The 19,489-nt window shown below is 39.4% G+C and overlaps 1 protein-coding gene across 1 annotated transcript in view; it reads left to right on the top strand.

Annotated features, from left to right (window-relative positions):
* Window positions 1-5,670, top strand: part of ajm1 (apical junction component 1 homolog) — a 30,884-nt gene extending 25,214 nt beyond the window's left edge. Inside the window, exon 2 of the mRNA XM_067574782.1 lies at window positions 214-5,670. Within this exon, the coding sequence (XP_067430883.1) occupies window positions 268-3,546 (3,279 nt within the window). The 5' untranslated portion in view covers window positions 214-267 and the 3' untranslated portion in view covers window positions 3,547-5,670. The remainder of the gene's footprint in view (window positions 1-213) is intronic.
* Window positions 5,671-19,489: the final 13,819 nt, after the last annotated feature.

Below are 19,489 nucleotides of genomic sequence, written 5' to 3'. Positions count from 1 at the left end.
ACACAGTAAAGAACTAATGGTCATTACTGAATATGGGCATCTCAAGTAGTCACTGAAAGACAGCTCAGCAAGTCTGCAGCTCTTTTTTGTCCCACAACCAAACCTGCCCGGTTGAATAAACATATGTGTTTAATATTTCTGCTTTGCTGGTGGAACAAATTTGTATTACCCAGATTAATGTCACTGACTGAAATTCTTTGTTTACCTCCCCAGGCCACATCAACATTAAAGCAACTTGATGGAGAGAACTAGAGGAGTCCCTTTAAGATGACACGCACAGACCCGCCTGACATACTGGTATCAACTGTGCATCGAGATATAAAAGTGATCCCCATTTCTTCACATTTTAAGTCCTTGCAACCCTCCAAACAATGTGATTCTATAAATTGCAGCACACTGGAGGACAGTAAGAGTAAAGTCAGTAAGAGGCACTGCCGTACCTTTGACTATAAGTCATTGGAGTACCCAAAATCACACAAATACTCAATGGAGTCCCCATACAGGAAGGCTGATAGGCATACAGCCAACCCAGATGTTGCCTGGAATGCCTTGGGCCGTCAGCAGAGATACCGCTTTTCTGCTCCGGACATTTTCAGCCATAGGTTAACTCCTCAACCAGTGGCAGCAGATATGGCCAGTGAGGTAGCTGTCCCTGAACAAAAACGAAGGACCAGGTCAAAAAGTGCCCCTCGGGTCCAGACCAGTCTCACCCCTGTGTCTTTTGAAGGGTCCACATCTTCAGGGAGGAAGGGCAGGGAGTCACAAAGGGCTCCAAGAGACTCTCGCTGGAGACCAGAAGTATCACCGCGTAGGGAGTCATCCTATGCAGCAACTAGGGCTCATATGCATGAAGTACATCCCATTAAGTTGCAGCCTCAAATGAGTGACAGCAGTAGATATTCACCTAACTATGTTGCTGATAATTCTGAGGATGTAGGGCTGGATAAACCAGCAACTAGCCCTCATGTCAGGTGTCGAGTGGACATCAAACCTGATGACGCAGCATTACATCACTCTGGGAGGAAACAGGCTACACCTCAAATGGACATACCCTGGCAGAGGCACCACAGTGGGGGGAGTAGAAGCCTGACAGTGCCACGCCATTTCTCCTACTCTAGAACACCAACTCCCACTGACTCATTAGGTACAGAAAGTAGGCAAGCTTATCAATATTCCCGCAGCATGCCAAATAGTTACATACAACCCATGGAGATTCCTTTGCAAAGAATGCCTTCATCAGGTGATTACTATGGTAGGGAACGCAGAGCTCATTCCAGCCCTAATGTGCCAACCAAGTTCTTTTATGCAGATGACCCAGGGAGATATGTCACCACTGCTCCTCCTCAACCAAGTTCTTACTTTCATGATGAACGTTACACTCCAGGACAAACATACACTCCAAAAGTGCAATATGTGCAAGATCCAAGGACTCGAATGGTGCATGCTGTAGCTACAAGACCCTATTATTCCGAGATGGAGCCCTATCCATACTCTGTGCAGACAGGGTATCCCAAACCCTACACAGCAAATGAGCCAGGGCCATACATCATACAGACACCACCAACAAGAATATTTTATGGGGATGATCCAAGGTCTTACCAAATCCAAACTGCTCCGCCGAGGTTTTATTATTCCAGCGACATGTATGCAATGCCACCAGAACACCATATCCCAGCAAGGGCATATTATACGGAGGGTCGAAGACATGCTAGAGTCATTCAGGCACAAACAGATGACTGGTATGGCTCAGATGCATCTGGATATTCCACCAATCCTGCCTCTTATGTATCCCAAGTCACTCCAACCAGAGTTCGGCAAGAGCCTGTGTTAACGCCCTGGTATGCCAACCCATGTGTAGAACCTCAAAGAATTGGCACAGATTCCAAATCTTACTCAAGGTCCTGGGACAATATTCTCAACTCTCGTGTAGAGAGGGAACAGCCTCTTCCTGTTCAGAGAGGTCAGAGCTATGATGATCTTCTTGACTCCAGGAAGCCTTCAGCAGCCACAGGTGACAAACCACAACCAGTGGTAGTCAATCTCTCCAGTTCACCAAGACGCTATGCAGCCTTATCAATGTCTGATAACTCCCTGATTGACAAAAGCCCAACAGAAACATCAAAGAGCACCACTAGTAAACTCTGGTTTGTCACTCCTGAGATAACAATCACTGATAATGACATTCGAACTGGAAACCTTAGTAAGGCTGAAGGACGGTCTGCCAGTTGGGACATTCTTGACTCCAGAAGCACTGAGGGTCCAGAACTGTGTCAGCGTGACTTTGAAAGCTCAACCAAAGACAAGACACATGACAATGCCTCACTACAGCAAAGCCTTGAACAACTTGATGAGCTTCTGGCAGATCTTGTGACTGATTACAAGCCACCCAGTAGAAGGGCAAGTGAGGACATTCTGGATCAACTAAAGAAGCTAATTGATGAGGAAGAAGCAGTATCACTATCCAGAAAGAGCTCAAAGGCAGGTACAGAGGAACCTGCTCCTCTTGACAAGCAGCCAACCTCAATAAGAATGAATCCTGATGCTTTTCAAGATATGGACGGGGCTAGTGACGCAATGAAGAGTGCAGATGAGTGCTCCCCAGATCAGAGCCCAGATGAAGATGATACAATGATGTGTTCTAACAACAAATGCCGGCGGACAGAGACCCTGTTCAATGCTTGCCTATATTTTAAATCCTGCCACAGCTGCTACACCTACTACTGCTCTCGTAACTGTCGCAGGGAGGACTGGGACATTCATAAAGAAAGCTGTGTGTATGGAAGAATTGGTAGCACATGTCGTCATATCATCAAACACTGCCGGGAGACTGTTGAAGTCCACAAAGCCTTCTCCCGTATTGCCAAAGTTGGCTACCTTTCTAGAGGTAGAGGAGTTCTCTTCCTTGGTTTCCCAAACCCTGCATCATCCAGTAACTTTCTGCAGTATGGCCTGGATAGTCTACTTATGTCTCCTACATACCTGTCCCTCCGAGAGCTTGAAAGCTTCAAGGACAACCTAGGGGAGTACTGTAAGGAACTGCAGGAGGCTGGTAAAGAGTATGACCCAAATGAATGTTTCATCTTGAATGTATCTATTGCTGTCGGTGAGCAAATGCCTGACGGGCCATCACCAAGGAATCAAGCTCCAACTGTCAGAAAATATGCAAAGGTCGCACTGGCTTCCTTCAGCCCTGACAGAAAGGTTCACAAGAAAGAGGGTGACATGGAAACGCTGATCCTCACTCCACCACCAGGAACAGCAGATATTGACAAAGAGGGAGAGGAAGGCAGGAAGGCCAGGGAAATCTGTTTTATCAATATACAACGGGAGTTAAGGATTCGAGGGGTTTTCCTACGCCACGAATACCCACAGGTGTATCAGCAGCTCTGTGAGTTTGTGGAAAGTAACAGAAGATTCACACCCACTACTATTTATCCTATTGACAAGAGGACCGGTAAACAGTTTATGTGCATGATTATGGCTGCCTCTGAGCCCAGGACTTTGGACTGGGTAGGCACCCCCCATCTCCTTGATGACATTATTTAAGTGCACCTTTTGTTGTAAATATATATGTATAGAAATACATATATATTGTTACACATATTTATATATCAATCCAATTACAAACATTTGTAGATAAGTATTTTGTTATCAAATAGATATATATTCATGTCTGCTTGGTCAGTATTATTCTTTATCAGAATATTTCCTGTCAGGTGCAGAATGAGTACAGTACATTATTTATTTTAATCTTTTTAACAAGTACATAGTTTTTATCCACCACAAGTCATTTATCTGTATTTTGGCCATTTACTGTTACAACACTTTCCCTTTAGTAGGGATTACTAAACTGACATTCTGGTATTTTGATTTTTTCCAAATATTAGCTACTACTGTATGTTCTTTGAAACTTAGCTTCTTTAAATGAGAGTCAATTTCAATAAGTGAGTACAACATGACTATTTTTCATATGTGACTTAAATGGTATATCATGCAGAAAATATGAAACATTATTTTCTTAGCTACGAAAATGCTTTCTATGCAAAGTTGCTTCATGAGTTAAGTACCACGTTCCTATAAAAGGAGTTGTTAATTATATTATATTATATTATATTATATTATATTATATTATATTATATTATATTATATTATATTATATTATATTATATTATATTATATTATATACATGTCTGTAAAGAAAGATTTTGTCAAAGTTGAGATAAAATGTAACTGTTGGTGGCAACATAGATCCTCATCATAAAGAAAAAATGAAAACAGAAAAAGAGACAGTTGTGCTACTTGAAACATCTGTAAAAAAAAAAAAAAAAAAAAAAAAGGGCACAGAATCTTACTGTTGTTTAGGTAGGACTACTATACTGAAAGTTTATGTTTTCCTCTTAACTGAGTCTAATGGTGTAGAATGGAGAATGGCTAAACTCAGTAATGCTTTAATTCTGCTTTACAGAATTAATGAGGCAATACTGAACTTAAAAACTGCCTCCACAATGAATATTGAAATGGTGCCAGTTACCAGCCACACAGTAGGTGTTGGCCTGTACTGTTCAGTTTGAAACACTGTGAATAATGAGAGTTATCTAATACAAAAACAAAACTTGGTATTATACCAAGAAATCATGCAATTTCATATAACACATATGAGTTGATAAGTTGTATTTTTAGATATATTTACAAATTAAAATATATGAATTAGCAGCAGGAGTTATTGTCCTTAGAACAAGGTGAGCCAGAGTTGGCACAGTAGCTATATGGTACATTAATGCTTGAAGAAGACATTAGTTGTGTATTTGTGCTGCACTAGGTTTATTACATGTGTGATTTATATTGTCCATTTTGATTTTAGCCAATCAAACCATTAGAATGCTCACTGATTGCAGTTTTAAAAAACATTTATCAACTTAGCCATGTTGCCTCATTATTTTTTTTTAAAGATACAGTAAAATGCTTGATTTTGTTATAGTACCCTATATCCCAAATTTCCTGCTGGTGCACTGATGATGATTTGAACCCACGGTTGAGTTTTAAAAAATCAACAGTGTGACTGGAATATATTGTATGTTTGAAATGCTAATATCCAAACAAATAAAAAATGGTTTGACAAATGACTGAACATATCTGGAAGACATTAAGGTGCATTTGTCAATCAGTCCTCAGTAAAGGTTGAATAAGCTGTTTTCTCCACAGTCATTAATCATTCTGCTCCATCCCAACATTTTCCCCTGTGATATCAGCTTTCCATAGAGTTTGTAAGACAAAGTACAATGAAACTTGAAGCACATACATGTGAAAACCTGTTTCACTGAGTGACATTTGTTTGGCTGACAGGATGTGCTGTATAGATTCAGTGAAAAGTTGCTGGCTGCATGTGATTCTGTTTTCTATGCTCTGATCTCATTTAACATGACGTTGATGATAGTAACTTGCTTGATGAATGGACTTGTGAAAGTGAAAATTACTATGCTGTATAAGAAAAAAAATAAAAACATTTTTTGTCAGCCATTCGAGTTAAAATAACATGTCAAAGGCAATGATGAAGAGACCTCACTAAAATGTCTAGAAAATCCCGTAATCTTGTATTTTTTATACTTTCAACATCTGTGTCTGAGTGTGTCTATTTATAAACCATATCTAATAAATGGAATGGGAACTCTGGGTGCTGCGGCTTCTTTTTCAGTTGAAGTGTAATTATCCAAGCATGACAGGCAGCCAAGTCCCTCACATTTTGTCAGAACTGGGCTCTGTTTTTTTGTATGTGGATAACTGAGTTAGCTCGATTTAAATGATTATCATTATGATTTTAGACAAAGATGTGTAAAGTAACCTTTTTAAAATTCTGATATAGTCAGATTCATTCTCTTGACTCTACTTTGTTAGATAAGCTCTATGTAAATTATATAAATTGAATTATCTTGGCATATGAAATATTGCATTAAATTACATACTTGGATTGAGAAAACAATACATTTTAGTGAAATTTGGGTCAATTTTTAAAAATAACATGATAAATGATAAATTATTTAAGTAAGATTTCATTACTGAACTAAAATTGTCCTTTTAGATGGCTGGCATCTTATTAGCCTGATTAGATAAGCCACGTTCCATCAGGAGGGTGTTGGTAATACATCATTTTGTTGTATGTCAAGCATCATACTATGCTGAAGCTGCACTGTCACTGCTAGACAATATGCGATCATTTGCATTGAGGATGAGGAAGATGACAGATTGCTTCTTCTGGTTAGCATGATGGATGAAAAAAGAGAATAAAAACAAGAAGAGATGGTCTACACATCCACCAAATCAAAGAAGAGGTGGAATACAGTACACTGGTTCAGCTACATGCAGTAGGTATGAGTACAGTCATTTATTGATATTTGGTTTATGTCATTAATTGGCTTGACAATATGTTCTTTATTTCACTGAAAAATGTAGCATTCTTCCATCTTTGGTCTGCACTGTTAACACTGATGTGGGATGTTAATGGGCCCAAAACCCAGTTTTATATAGACACAAGTGGTATAAACATACACTTCAGTCAAAAACTACCCTTTGACTTTGAAAGTGTACTATAGAAATGATACAAAATTATAGAAGTTACGGCAGTTTAATGACAGTTTGTACAAATGTCAACCCGAAAGTAACCCTAATCCTTAAAGAGACCTACTATATTCCATAATACAACTGTGTCAGGTGACATAGTGGTGGTTTTATTATCAGTGGAGCAACAAGGGTGACCCTATGGTAGGAGTACCACTGGGTCATTAAAATCAAAAGGGCTTATCTCTTCTCAGTTTTTATTAACATTATGTTTCTTGCAGCAAAAAGACACTCTTCTCCTTAGAGGTCCACATGTGATGAGCACAACTAAGCAAATGCTTCCAGCAATAGAAAGTGAGGATCAAATGGGGAGGAAACCAAAATGAACTGCTTTACAGATTTTATGTCATTGTATTTCATTGACTTTTTTGTCATGTTTCAGACAGTTTTGCAGATCATACAGCAGTACGAAGACTCACAGCCTGGTTCGTCCAGTGTGACCACAAGGACCAGTGCCAGAGTTTGGTTTATAGATTGGGATTTAACCCCAACTATGACATTGTTGGTTCACGCATGTGGGAGGCAAAGTGTGAGGATTAGAAAAGCCCAGGGCCAAGTCCATGATGGACAAGACAGTGTGGGGGTGGATATGAACACCATCAATCTGCCACAAAGCCATGTGTCAATATGTGAATAAACTGTCAGAAGCAAAGCTAGGTTTGTTTATATGAGATGGGAAACTTGTCCTGGATTGTAACCAGCTGCTAGCTACCTGCTGTACCTCCCTGACCCGCATCCTTTCCCCTATCAACAGTTCACATTTTAAACATGATCATTTTCTTTCCCTAACGTTGACCCAGTAACCTCTTCCAAGGTCAAGAATGAACCTTCAAGCTCAACCTGAAGGTAGATTTAGTTGTCTAAAGTTAATCAAACCTTAACCATAGAAGTGTAAGATCAGAAAACACTCATAAGAGTAGTTTTGTTAGGCAATTACGAACAACCTATTTTGTGCTTAGGTGTTAAGACCTGTTGGAAAGCCAGTTAAGGCCAAGTTAAATGTGTGTGCTGACCTGGTTAAAGTTGAATGATGTTTCTAGATTACATCATGACTGTGTTGTAGGGCTTCAAAGATGAGAGGGATTGAGCACCCAACAATTTCAACAATTTCCTGTTATTCTCTATGGGCCCAAAATTGAACATTTGCAAATAGGTTGCTGATTTTCCCTTCACTTACAATGCAAAAACCAAAGACGAATAGGTTAAGATTTTTCATACGTAAATTGAAAGGTTTTTTTTCCAATTCTTTAATTAATTTTAACATGAGACAATGGTATTTGTGATGGCATTGAAATGCAAAAGCCCATGAAAGCAGTGTAAATATTTTTTTTCCAAAAACAAGGGGAGGTCTTCTTTTAATCAGGGACAATATATTAAATCATCATCAACAGGCACAGCATCCTCATGGTCTAAGACACATACCATGTAACTGCAATGTCCCTTGTTTGATTCCAGCTAGGGACCAGCAATATTTCCTGTCTATCTTCACTGACACAAATAAAGGCAAAAATACCAAATCATCTTAAAAAAAGAAAGAGTCATTGGTAGCTGTAATCATTCCTCCTCTACATACTGACTGTGAAGTGAGACCTTTGATGACTAAACTGAGAGGGATGGGCACAAAATCCACAGTTCGTGTTCTGTTGCATTCTTCAGCTGAAGCTAGTATGAGGCTTCAGCAGATAGCAGATTACATTATCATTAGTTTCCCAGGGAGCAAAAAAGCCATGTGAATAGAAATTATAATTATGAGTGTTAAACATTGCAGCAGTTAGAAATTTGACAGTCAAACTTTAATTAGGTCTGGTTATTGATCACAAACAGCAGGCAATCAGAAAGTGGTAATTTGGTGCCAGCGCCAAACAAGAAGCATTCTTATTAATTGTTCCAATGGAAAACAAGAGCAGCCTATCGAGGAAAAAGTCTGAGGCTACTGGAAAAAAGCAGAAGGATATGTATCCATAGCAAAGATGTTCAATAGAATACCAGGGGCATTTTTTCTTGTTCTGCGCCATTTTGCTGATATAATTGTTGTTGTTTTATGATGCTGTCCAGTTGATTAAACAATCAGACCTGCAGTGGTTAAATAAAATAATCAAGTCAAGGGCCCACTGGGGTTTTGGTCAGGGGGTTTGTTTGTGATCAATAACCAGACCTAATTAAAGTTTGACTGTCAAATTTCTAACTGCTGCATTTGTTTAACACTGATAAATATAATTTCTATTCACATAGCTTTTTTGCTCCCTGGGAAACTAATGATAATGATATTCCAACTGTCCAGTTAAACAAATCTGTTATTTGGCATCCAGTGACATGCTTTTTAATGATATAACACAAAATAATAGTCAACATTAATATTAAGGGGAGACAATTAGCCTACATTTTAACTGATGAGGGGTGGTCCAAAGAAAATTTGATGTTAATTGACTAAAAACTATGTATTTTCACACAATTTTGGGCTATTATCATAACAATATTTATTAAGAAATGCACTGTGCCATAAAAAATAATAATCACAAAACATTTGTAAAACAGGCTTATGGTGAATGGATTTGAACAGCGATCTCATTTTCCCATAGTCAGGCTGCAGCCACTAACCAGCTGCAGGGAGGACTATGGTTTCAATTTTATCTTATCCACAAACAACTTATTTGTCCCGTTTTGCACATATCACAGAGATACAACAGACTGCATTAATATCTTATTGTGCTGAGATGTATATTAATATACTAATAACACTTTTTATTTCCTTGTTGGAATAAATATTGATTCAGATTATTTTCAGCATCTAAAGGTAACCAGCAGTTTTCACCATGTTTGTGTCTGCAGGTGTTAAAATGATCTGATAACAGTGGAAATGGTAGCTATAGTGATGGCTTATGTTGCTTTGTTGACTGCATTGGTGGAATGACCGAAACGCCAAAAGAAAGAAATAAGAGTATTTATCTACACTCTTATCAGTTCTTTTTCATTACTAAAGAATTTGGGGGTTTTGAATTATTATTTAAAGAAAAAAGTTGAATTCAGAACAGGATTAGAACAGATTTATATTTCAAATATGACAGAATATCGATTCTTACAGCAGCAACAGTAGTGTTCCCACCAGCAGAGTCACTATATAAATTCAATAATATCTCACTGGGAAGATATCAAAAATGTCAGTAAAATAAATAATATTCATGACATCGAAATACTGAATGAAGTTTAGAAAGAATGAAGAACAAAGACATCAGTCAGTATCTTCATCCTGTCCTCCTCTTCCTCGCTCTGCTGCTGGTTGAGAGGAGGAGGAGAGGAGAAGACAAACTAAGCTAAACACAAACACCGACAAACAGAGTAGAGGACAGGACAGAGAAGCTAGTGGGACTATAAATGACAGCAAAACGCTGCAGAGATTCAGCGTAATTTCCTCGTGTCTACACAGGAGGCGTTCAGGTACAGTGTGGAGTGTATGTCACCCGCGTTTTCGTAGCGTTCAGAGCCCAAAACACACGTCTGTATGTAGTTACGCAATAATATTGTAACAGATCGTATAGCCGATAATAGTCAGCGGCTAGTTAACATGTTAGTAGTAGTGATAGCTTGGCTACTCCCGTCACCCTCACCCAGTGTCGGAAACTAAGTACATTTACTCAAGTACTGTACTTAAGTACAATTTTGAGGTACTTGTAGCAGTATTTCCATGTGATGTTCCTTTATACTTCCACTTCACCACATTTCAGAGGGAAATATTGTACTTTCTACTCCACTACATTTATTTGACAGCTTTAGTTACTTTTCAGATGAAGATTTGACACAATGGATAATATAACAAGCTTTTAAAATACAACACATTGTTAAAGATGAAACCAGTGGTTTCCAACATTTTTGGCTACAAAAAGCAGTGTGTAGTCGGGGTCACATTTCACATGTCTATGAGTTGTTAACAGCTCCACCAAATAGTGATTTTTCCCTCTAAACTTCTCACATGCTTTCATTTCAACAAATGTTCAAATGATCCAATATTTCAGCAAAAATCAAAGATTAGAGAAAAAGTCCAAAAACTGAAAACAGATTTGTGTATCAGAACTTTGTTTTTTCTTCTTTCCTCTCCCATTAATCATCTCACGACCCCTCAGATTCATCTGCTGACCCTTCGGTGGGACCTGACCCCTAGGTTGGGAACCACTGGACTTAACTAGCTAACTGTATATAAAGTAGTTCAAACTAGCTCCACCTCCATCTAATGATGTCATATATAATAATATATCAGTCAGAGGGATCAAACCACTACTTTTACTGCAATACTTTAACTACATCAAGCTCATAATACTTAGTACTTTTACTTTTACTTTTACTTAGTACTTATAGTACTTTTACTGTAGTAGGATTTTTCATGCAGGACTTGTAACAGGGTATTTTTACATTGCTGTACTGGTACTTTTACTTAAGTAAAGGATCTGAATACTTTTTCCACCACTGCCTTCATGTTGCAGGTCCATTGAGTCTCCAGCTTTATTTTTGAGCCCCCTCCCCTCTGTCCCCTTTCCTGTCTGTTGTGTCTTATTTCTATGTCACTTTCTTCAGGGACCTGGGTGGGACTCAATGGAGCCTCAGACTCTGAAGATGAGATGACCCCCACTGTAACTGTTCCGGGCACTGACCTCCATCAGTCCTACATTCCTGCTTGCTCCACCTTCAGTTTCACAATCAATAAATCATTGAACTTCCTCAGGCATGGTCTTTGTTACAGCTGTGTGTATGTGTGTGTGTGTGTGTGTGTGTGTGTTGACATTGAATGTAGGCCAGGGCAGTGCAAGAATGTAAAGCAGTAAGGGTAAAATAGAACAGGCCTCATCCCTCTGGCTGGGCATCAAGCCGCTCGGCTCAGCATCTTTTGTGACTGCTGGCAGTCTGACAGGACTGTGGAGCCTCAGATAAGTGCAGCACATTAGTGCACTGCAGTTCATTCAAGAGACCAACTCAACTGTAGGCCCAGTCAATACAAGAGCTCTGAAACCCACCAGTGAATGTGTATGTGTGAGTGTGTTCACACAGAATGTAGGCCATGTGAGTGAAAGAATCTGAGGGGAAATGGGCAAAGTAGTCTTCTGGCTGGATATCAAGCTGCTCTCTTTAGAGTGGACTGAGACTGGAAATGACCAAATTTACTGACTGAGGGGACTCAACTAAAGAATATGACATTAAATGTGTGATTTGAGTGGTTGGAGAGTGTGCTCATGTAACAGGGGACTATATTAGCCTCACAGTTTATATGGCTGATAATAGTGACAGCCTACAGTCTCTGCATTGTGTTGTGATGATGATGGTGGACTAACAGCTGACAGTTAGTAACGTCAGTTGACTCCAACGATGCCCAGACAGCTCCGATGTCGATTCAACGATGTCTGTTTATTGCTTACAAGCACTTTGGGATCTGGGGGATACAAGCCCGGTCTCAGTAAAACTATTTAACATAAATAAAATCATAATCAAAGGAAACTTACAATACTAATAAATTATTTCTGTGACGAAGCTTAATAACCGTTAAATAACAAATTACAGGGCCAACAGTCTAACCTTACTACTAACTCACTATATTACAGATTACACAAAGACACTATTGATACAGATGAATCAGTTCACATAGATAATCACTCTGAATGTCAATATAACTATAATTAGTAATAAAGTCTATCTCAGGTCAACTATACATTATTATTTACAGGTTTCCATTTAATAGTCACACACTCACCTGGTCTAACTTGTTCCCCCGGTGATGAGCTTTATAGCTGCATCGTTACCTTGGATACTATGTAGCCAAGTATTAAATATTAAATATAAGATAACAGCATAAAATAATGAAAATAACACAAATATGTAAACCTTACAACTATTAAATAAAGGTAAAATTACTGACAAAATTATATTCTATATTAAAAGATTTTGCTGTTAGACATAGTGATCATTTAAAGCACAACTAATGTATTTAATGTAACATGCAAGAGGCATATGTTACACTCACAAGAAAGATAATATCAACAGTCATTTATTCAAACACTACATACAACCTATATTTACTTTAAACTGACAAACGATCTCTAGTGGTCATGTGAAGCCAATGAATAACATTTCTATAACAATATTTTGGGAAATGTTGTTATAGAAATGTTATTCACTTTCTGGCCAAGTGAGATGAAAAAAAGGATATAAATCTCACATCTGTGTTTTAAGTATGGAGTTGGAATCAAGATGGAGGTAAAAAAAAAAAAAAGAGCCTACCAACAGCGCTAAAGTTCCGTAATCAACACTTTGTATGTTATTTGTTTAATCTGTACACAAAAATGTAAAATTGGCAATGTGTGTTTTTAGGGGGAGTTATATGCTAAACTATTTATATGAGAGCAACGGTGGGTGCAGTGACTTCCTGAAGTCTTGTCATCACAGTGAGGTTACTAGGTTTGGTACCATAAAGCCTCTACAGAGACCAAAACCAAAACCTGTGCTCACTGACCCTATCTGACAATCAGCACCATAGCCAGAACCACTGTACAGAAGAGCATTGTTGTTTGTGAAGAAATAACCCCTAAACTCCTGAAAACAGAAATGATGTTTTTAGATTTCGGTGTACAGGTTAAAACAACGAGATAACAGCATGTAAATAAGTGAGCTTTAGAGGTGTTGGTAAGTGTATTTCGCAAGTTTGAACAGAAGCAGGCTAACTGTTTCCCCCTGATTCCAATCTTTATGCTAAGCTAAATTAACCAGTTGGTTCAAATATCTGTTGGATAGATCAGCATTTCAAGTTATGAGCACATTCAAGGCCAGATTAAACCACTATTGGCCCCCAAGGCAAAAAAAACCCTCCCCCCATTTTTCTCTTTTTGCATTGTGTGTGCATTCATTAATAATCAGTACTTAGTTCAGTCAGCCAACTCTCGTGGAATGGATTTTATGTGAATGTAGGACATGTACAAACACTCCCCACATGGAAGCACGGAGCTCAGCACAGCAGGGAAAGTCTACCTTCAGGTGAATGATAGGAGGGACATGGGGCTTTTGAAAATGCTGGATTAACAGCAGTGGTGGTGGTGGCAGCAAGTGACAGTGTAGCTTTCAGGTGAGCATTGTGGCAACAGGCATGCTGCAAAAAGTGAACAGAGAGGCACATTGCCATGATTAAAAGGGTGCTTTGGACAGTGAGGGGAGTATGTAATGTAAGTGTAGTGGCTGACTCAAGTAGGGCTGCTTGACCTAGCTCACAGGCCTTACTGCATTTCAGTCAACCAACTCACACGGAATAGATTATTATGTGAATGTAGAATACAGCATTTATGTTTAGTATCAAGGCTTTGACCTCATCACTCCCCACAAGGAAACATCAAGCTCAGCACAGCAGGGGTTGGGGAACAATGATATTAACTTGATGAAATACGAGGTTGGTATTTTGCCAACCTCGTGTCAGAGCTCAGTCACTCGCACCAGTGTGTCCAAATAATGCTTCACATTCACGCATTCTAATTTCCTCCTGTGTATGTGAGCAGAGAGCCTTGGACTCACATGCAGTGGATTTCCAGCAAAAGCGATGGCTAACATCCCGGCTACTTGTGTATATACATGCACATAAGCACGCGATTTATCAAATTACCAGCCATGAACTTGGACACTTTACTTGACACTTGGCCCCCTAAGGGTCTTGGTCCTTGGGGCAGTAGCTTGCTTTGCCTGGTTGGTAATCTGGCTTTGAGTGCATAAGTAAATGTCTGTCAAAGTCTGGATTTTTAATTCTATAAACTAAAAATTTAACTAGAAATAGTGAACATGTTCTGAGAAGTTGTTGATGAGATATTTATGCTTCAGTTGTGGTACCACTTTGTGTTGAAATTCTGGGATCTTTGTTTAATCATGCTTTCAGCTTAACTTGTCACATCCGCACATGTACAGCTCAGGAATGATAGCATGAGGAGTGTGGATCAGGGTCAGTGATGCGAATGTCTGGGGACAAATGGAGGCCAATCCACTGTGCTTTATTGTGCAGAACAACACATGCTCACACAATATGGCTCACGTTCACGGGGCTGCACAGTAACATGTCGCCTGCGGAATCTTAGTGTCTCCATCAGCTGTGCACAGGTTGACAGTCCACTTTGCAACAGACTGTACCTGGGGCTGCTGCTTGAAGAGTCTCCTTCACACTCTGTGGAGTGGAAATGAGGTGAGAAGCCAGTAGCCTTAAAGCCTTAAAGGGACACAACTTTCATTGGTTACAAAACATCATTCAGTTATTTTAAAAGAGAAGGAAACTGCACATCTACATTCACTCCATACATTTAATAAAGAAGCTAAGTTCTCAGTTTCTAGAGTTTTATTAGGGCACAGCTGTGCTTTCATATAACACACATGTGTGGGAAATGTAGTTTAACACATTTGTAGTTCTCAAGACCCATCAAGCAATCTAACCACCTTGACTTGGATGCTTAAACCCTGTTTCCAGTCCTGTGGCCTCTTCTTTCCTTACTTCAATGTATAGTTGTCTTGTTGTCTGATGGTCAGCTCGAACCTAAACATGCTGGTGTAGCTGCCAAGGCTGGAATTATGCTTCTCAGGCTGCACATAGGTGTATTGAACAGAGAAACTTTCCTCCTTCAGCAGATGAATGTGAAAACAAAGTCTACACATACATCATTCTGCACAGTGACGAGAATGACAACCAACTGAAGTAACAACAAACAAAACACTTTTTTGAGTAGAGGGGGACTTTAAAGTTATTTAAATAGCACTTTTTGAAACCTTGGATACAAATGAAATAAGTACATACTATAGACAAAAAAAATTAAAAAATCAAAAAATCAATTAAAGACATGCAAGATTGTTGAAAGCATGGAGGGTAAGCAGGGAAGCAGGGAAATGGAGCATAAGTCTTGGGATGACATTTAAAACCCAGAATTAGCTGTCCATGACCCCTACCGGGGGCCCATTTCACTAAAGTTGCAACATGCAAGCTGTGATTTACAAGAGATAATTTCCTCTCCTACTGATTTTGACAGATTAAACTGATCAAACAAAACCTCATACTGTACTTGCTGCCCATGTATTAGCATGTGAGCATTAGCACTTTAGGACTCCAGAATGTATCTGTATTTTGCAAGTGACATTCATTTGTGAAACATGTCTTTGGCACCATTTGCGAGTAAACTGAGCTTGCAAATTGCTTTTTCATGAAACATGCAAAAGCTTGCTAGTCTTGAACTTTGAGTGGGGAACTGGGGAATATGAGCCTTCATCAGTCTGAGTTAGTCATATCAAGTGGATATCTGCCATATTTACAGTCTTTTTAGCATCAAATCCCCTCTTTGTGTTTCCTCGGACAGTGTTTCCCTGTTGAGCTGTGGTGGAGGTATAGTGACAAAAAGAGAGACTTTGGCACTAAAAAGACTGTAACGTTGAACGATATCTACTTGATTTGACTCATTTGGATGATAAACTTTTAAATACATTTTTGCACAGGAGGAGGACTGTAGATTTTGTCCCCCATCACTTACATTGTAAGTGCAATATGAAGGGATCTTCTAATGGTCAGTATGAACAGGAAGAATGATTATGGCAAGAAAAATGTATTTCAGTGATCATTTGGGCTCCTGACTGTTATATTATATATGTCTATTTTAAGACAGACTTGAAAAATTGTGAACCCATCCCATTGTGACCCCAAACCTCAGCCAGTATGAATGGTGCCCAAACACCCAGTGGTGTTTGTGAAGGATCATAGTTTCTATAGGTTGCTCCTGTTTCAGGCTGAGTCCAGTAAAAAGTTTTACAGTTCTCGATAAGTGGAACCAGCTAATGAGCCAGTCATCAACGTGGACCAAGACACCTGGGTGGTCTCTGAACAGCAGCTCATTATAAGCCCTTCATTTGCATAATCCTCCAACTGTGCTTCATTATGCAGCATTTTCTTCCAGTCCTTATATAACCCTAAAACCAACAGTGGAATTGTTTGACAGCCTTGAATTTGACAATGAACTGGGACAAACTGAGGCTCTGGTGAAAGACTAGAACAATTCACATATGTTAACCTGTAGATAAATAGATGTAGAAATAGATGTCTTTGGACAAAGAGGCTTTCAATTAAAGCAGTAGAAGGACTTTAATTTGATGTGATTGGTCTAGAATTGATCTGATGTACTGTATTTTACTACTTTGCTATCAAAGTTGATATTTCCCCAGAATGGGTTTCAATACTTAAAGTTTCAATAACACTTATGAACCACAACATATAGCATAATTATTCCCAATTGACAGTGTCATTTTTAGTACTAAAATGTACAAATACAGAATGTACAGATACATACATATACTGTAGGTAAAAGGGAACAAGACGTGAACTTAAAAATAATTTATATTGTAAGTATTATTGAACTAATGGGTAACTATTACAATGTACAGTTTGACCATTACTGAGCAACAAAGCTGGAAGTTTGGGGGAAGATTGGCCAATGAGAACTTTATAAATCTGCTGTGATTTATTTCAAAATTACTATACCAACAAGGAAGGGGTACTGACAATAACAAAAAGAAAATAGGCAAACTACACAGTTCCTTTTTTGTAGGTTTGGGGTACTTCTTCATGCACTTAAACCGTTTCACTCCACGAGGGAAGTTCATCCATTCTCATGGGATTGTATAGCTATCCCACATACGTGTGCACAGCATAAACACACTTTGCTGAACAAATAACTGCAAAGAAAAAAACTTTCCAGACTCCATGGTTGTTGTTTTAGGAAACTTTAACAAGGCAAACCTCAGCCATGAGCTCCCTAAAGTCAGACTGCATGTTACCTGCCCCACCAGAGACCAGATAGAGTACACTGGACCACTGCTACTCAACTATTAAGAATTCATATCGCTCTGCTTCCTGTGCAGCACTGGGTCCCTCTGATCACTGTTTAATTCACCTAATCCTGACCTACAGGCAGAAGCTTAAATGTGCCGAGCCTGTGGTGAGAACTGTGAAAAGATGGACAAGGGGGGGCACTGAAAATCTACAGGTTTGCACTTCATCCTCCAGCATTTGGACAGCCAGGGATACTCTGCCAGGATCCTGTTCCTAGACTTCAGCTCTGCATTTAATGCTATTGTGCCAGAGCTCCTGACTGTGCCTGAGTGTCTCTGGATCACTAACTTCCTGACAGACAGGAGGCAGCGTGTGAGGCTGAGAAAGCACACCTCCATCCCTCTGACCATCAGCAACAGACCACCACAGGGCTGCATGCTCACCCATCTCCTCTATTGTCTGTATACAAATGAGTGCACCTCCACAAGCTTGCAGATGACACAGCCGTCACTGTTCTGATCCAGGATGGGGACGAGTCTGCTTACAACCAGGAAGTGGCGTGGTTAACATCCTGGTGCAGCCATAACAGCCTTGAGCAAAACACCGTCAAGACAGTAGAGTTGTCAATAGACTTCAGGAGAGTCCCTCCACCCCTCCCTCCACCCACCATCAACAATACCACAGTCGCTGCTGTGGAGTCAATTAAGTTCCTTAGCACAACTATTTTTAAGGATCTTGAATGGGACATCAACATAAGCTGCATAAGGGCAGCTGTGGTTCAGGAGATAGAGCTTGTTGTGCGGGGTGGTGGTTTGAACCCCGGCTCCTCCAGTCCACATGTCGAAGTGTCCTTGAGCAAGATACTGAACCCCAAATTGTTCCCGATGGATGCAATTTGGATGGATCCAGTTCTACACTGCCATTGTCCAGTCCATCCTCACATCATCCATCACTGTTTGGTACAGTGCAGCAACCAAACAGGATATTCAGTGGCTGCAGTGCATCATTTGCTCAGCCGAGAATTGATCCCCCCATTGATCAGCTGTACACCTCAAAGGCCAGGTGGTGTGCAAGCAAGATCATCTCTGACCCCTCCACCCTGGAAACAGACTCTTTGAACTTCTTCCCTCAGGAAAGAGACTGAGATCCATAAAATCCTCCACCAGCAGACACAGAAACGTCTTCTTTCCGGAAGCTGTTGCTCTGTACTGTCAATATTTCATATCAAGTTTTATATCCCATTTCAAAAGTATTAGTATAGATTTCAATTTAATTTTAGTATTACTTTCTTTATTATCTATTATTACTTTACCCTTGTTATATTTTTACTCTTCCATGTTGTGTTTGTGGGAGCAAACACCAAGACACATTCTTCGTATGCTGCATACTTGGCTAATAAACAGAATGATTCTTACTTACTAAATAACTACTGGGTACATTTGTGTTTTTACTTTGTTTTTACTGTTAGGAACACACTGTAGGCTAGCCTATATGTGACTGTGTATGTTGTAAAGTAGGCCTTATGGAGCAAACACTGTACTTACCGGGGGCTTGAGAAGCCTGTGGTGGTTCAGGTTTATGTGGATTGAGGCTGTTGTTACAGTCGTTGTTATGGGGTACAGTATATAGAAAAGCTTTTATAGCTTTTCTATATTTACTATATTCTATAGTAAATACAGTTGAACTGAAAACCAAGAGTGTCCATCTAACAGCCAATAAGGCATTTTTTTGTCACAGTGTAACTTTCATGAACTTCCAGCTTTGTTGCTCAGTAATGGTCAAACTGTACCCCGTAACATTAGAATCTGCACCCATTAGTTCTTGTTCCCTTCTACCTACATGTATGTATCAGTATGTACTGTACTTACACTGTACTTTGGGAAGAACCATGCTGTATGTTGTGGGCTGTAATTTAAAGCATTACCAAAGTTTCAATGGTTGCACTTGTGTTCTCATTAGGAATTTATCTTCATTACATATACATTTCGACAAATAAATATAAAATTCACCGTTTAGATTGAGTCATACATTTTTCAGGCTGATTTTGTACACACTGTTAGTAAA

The sequence above is a fragment of the Thunnus thynnus genome, chromosome 19 (assembly GCF_963924715.1).
Source record: "Thunnus thynnus chromosome 19, fThuThy2.1, whole genome shotgun sequence".
NCBI classification, from domain to species: Eukaryota; Metazoa; Chordata; class Actinopteri; order Scombriformes; family Scombridae; genus Thunnus; species Thunnus thynnus.
Note: the sequence above shows the minus strand (reverse complement) of the source record. Positions and strands in the feature narration are given on the sequence as shown.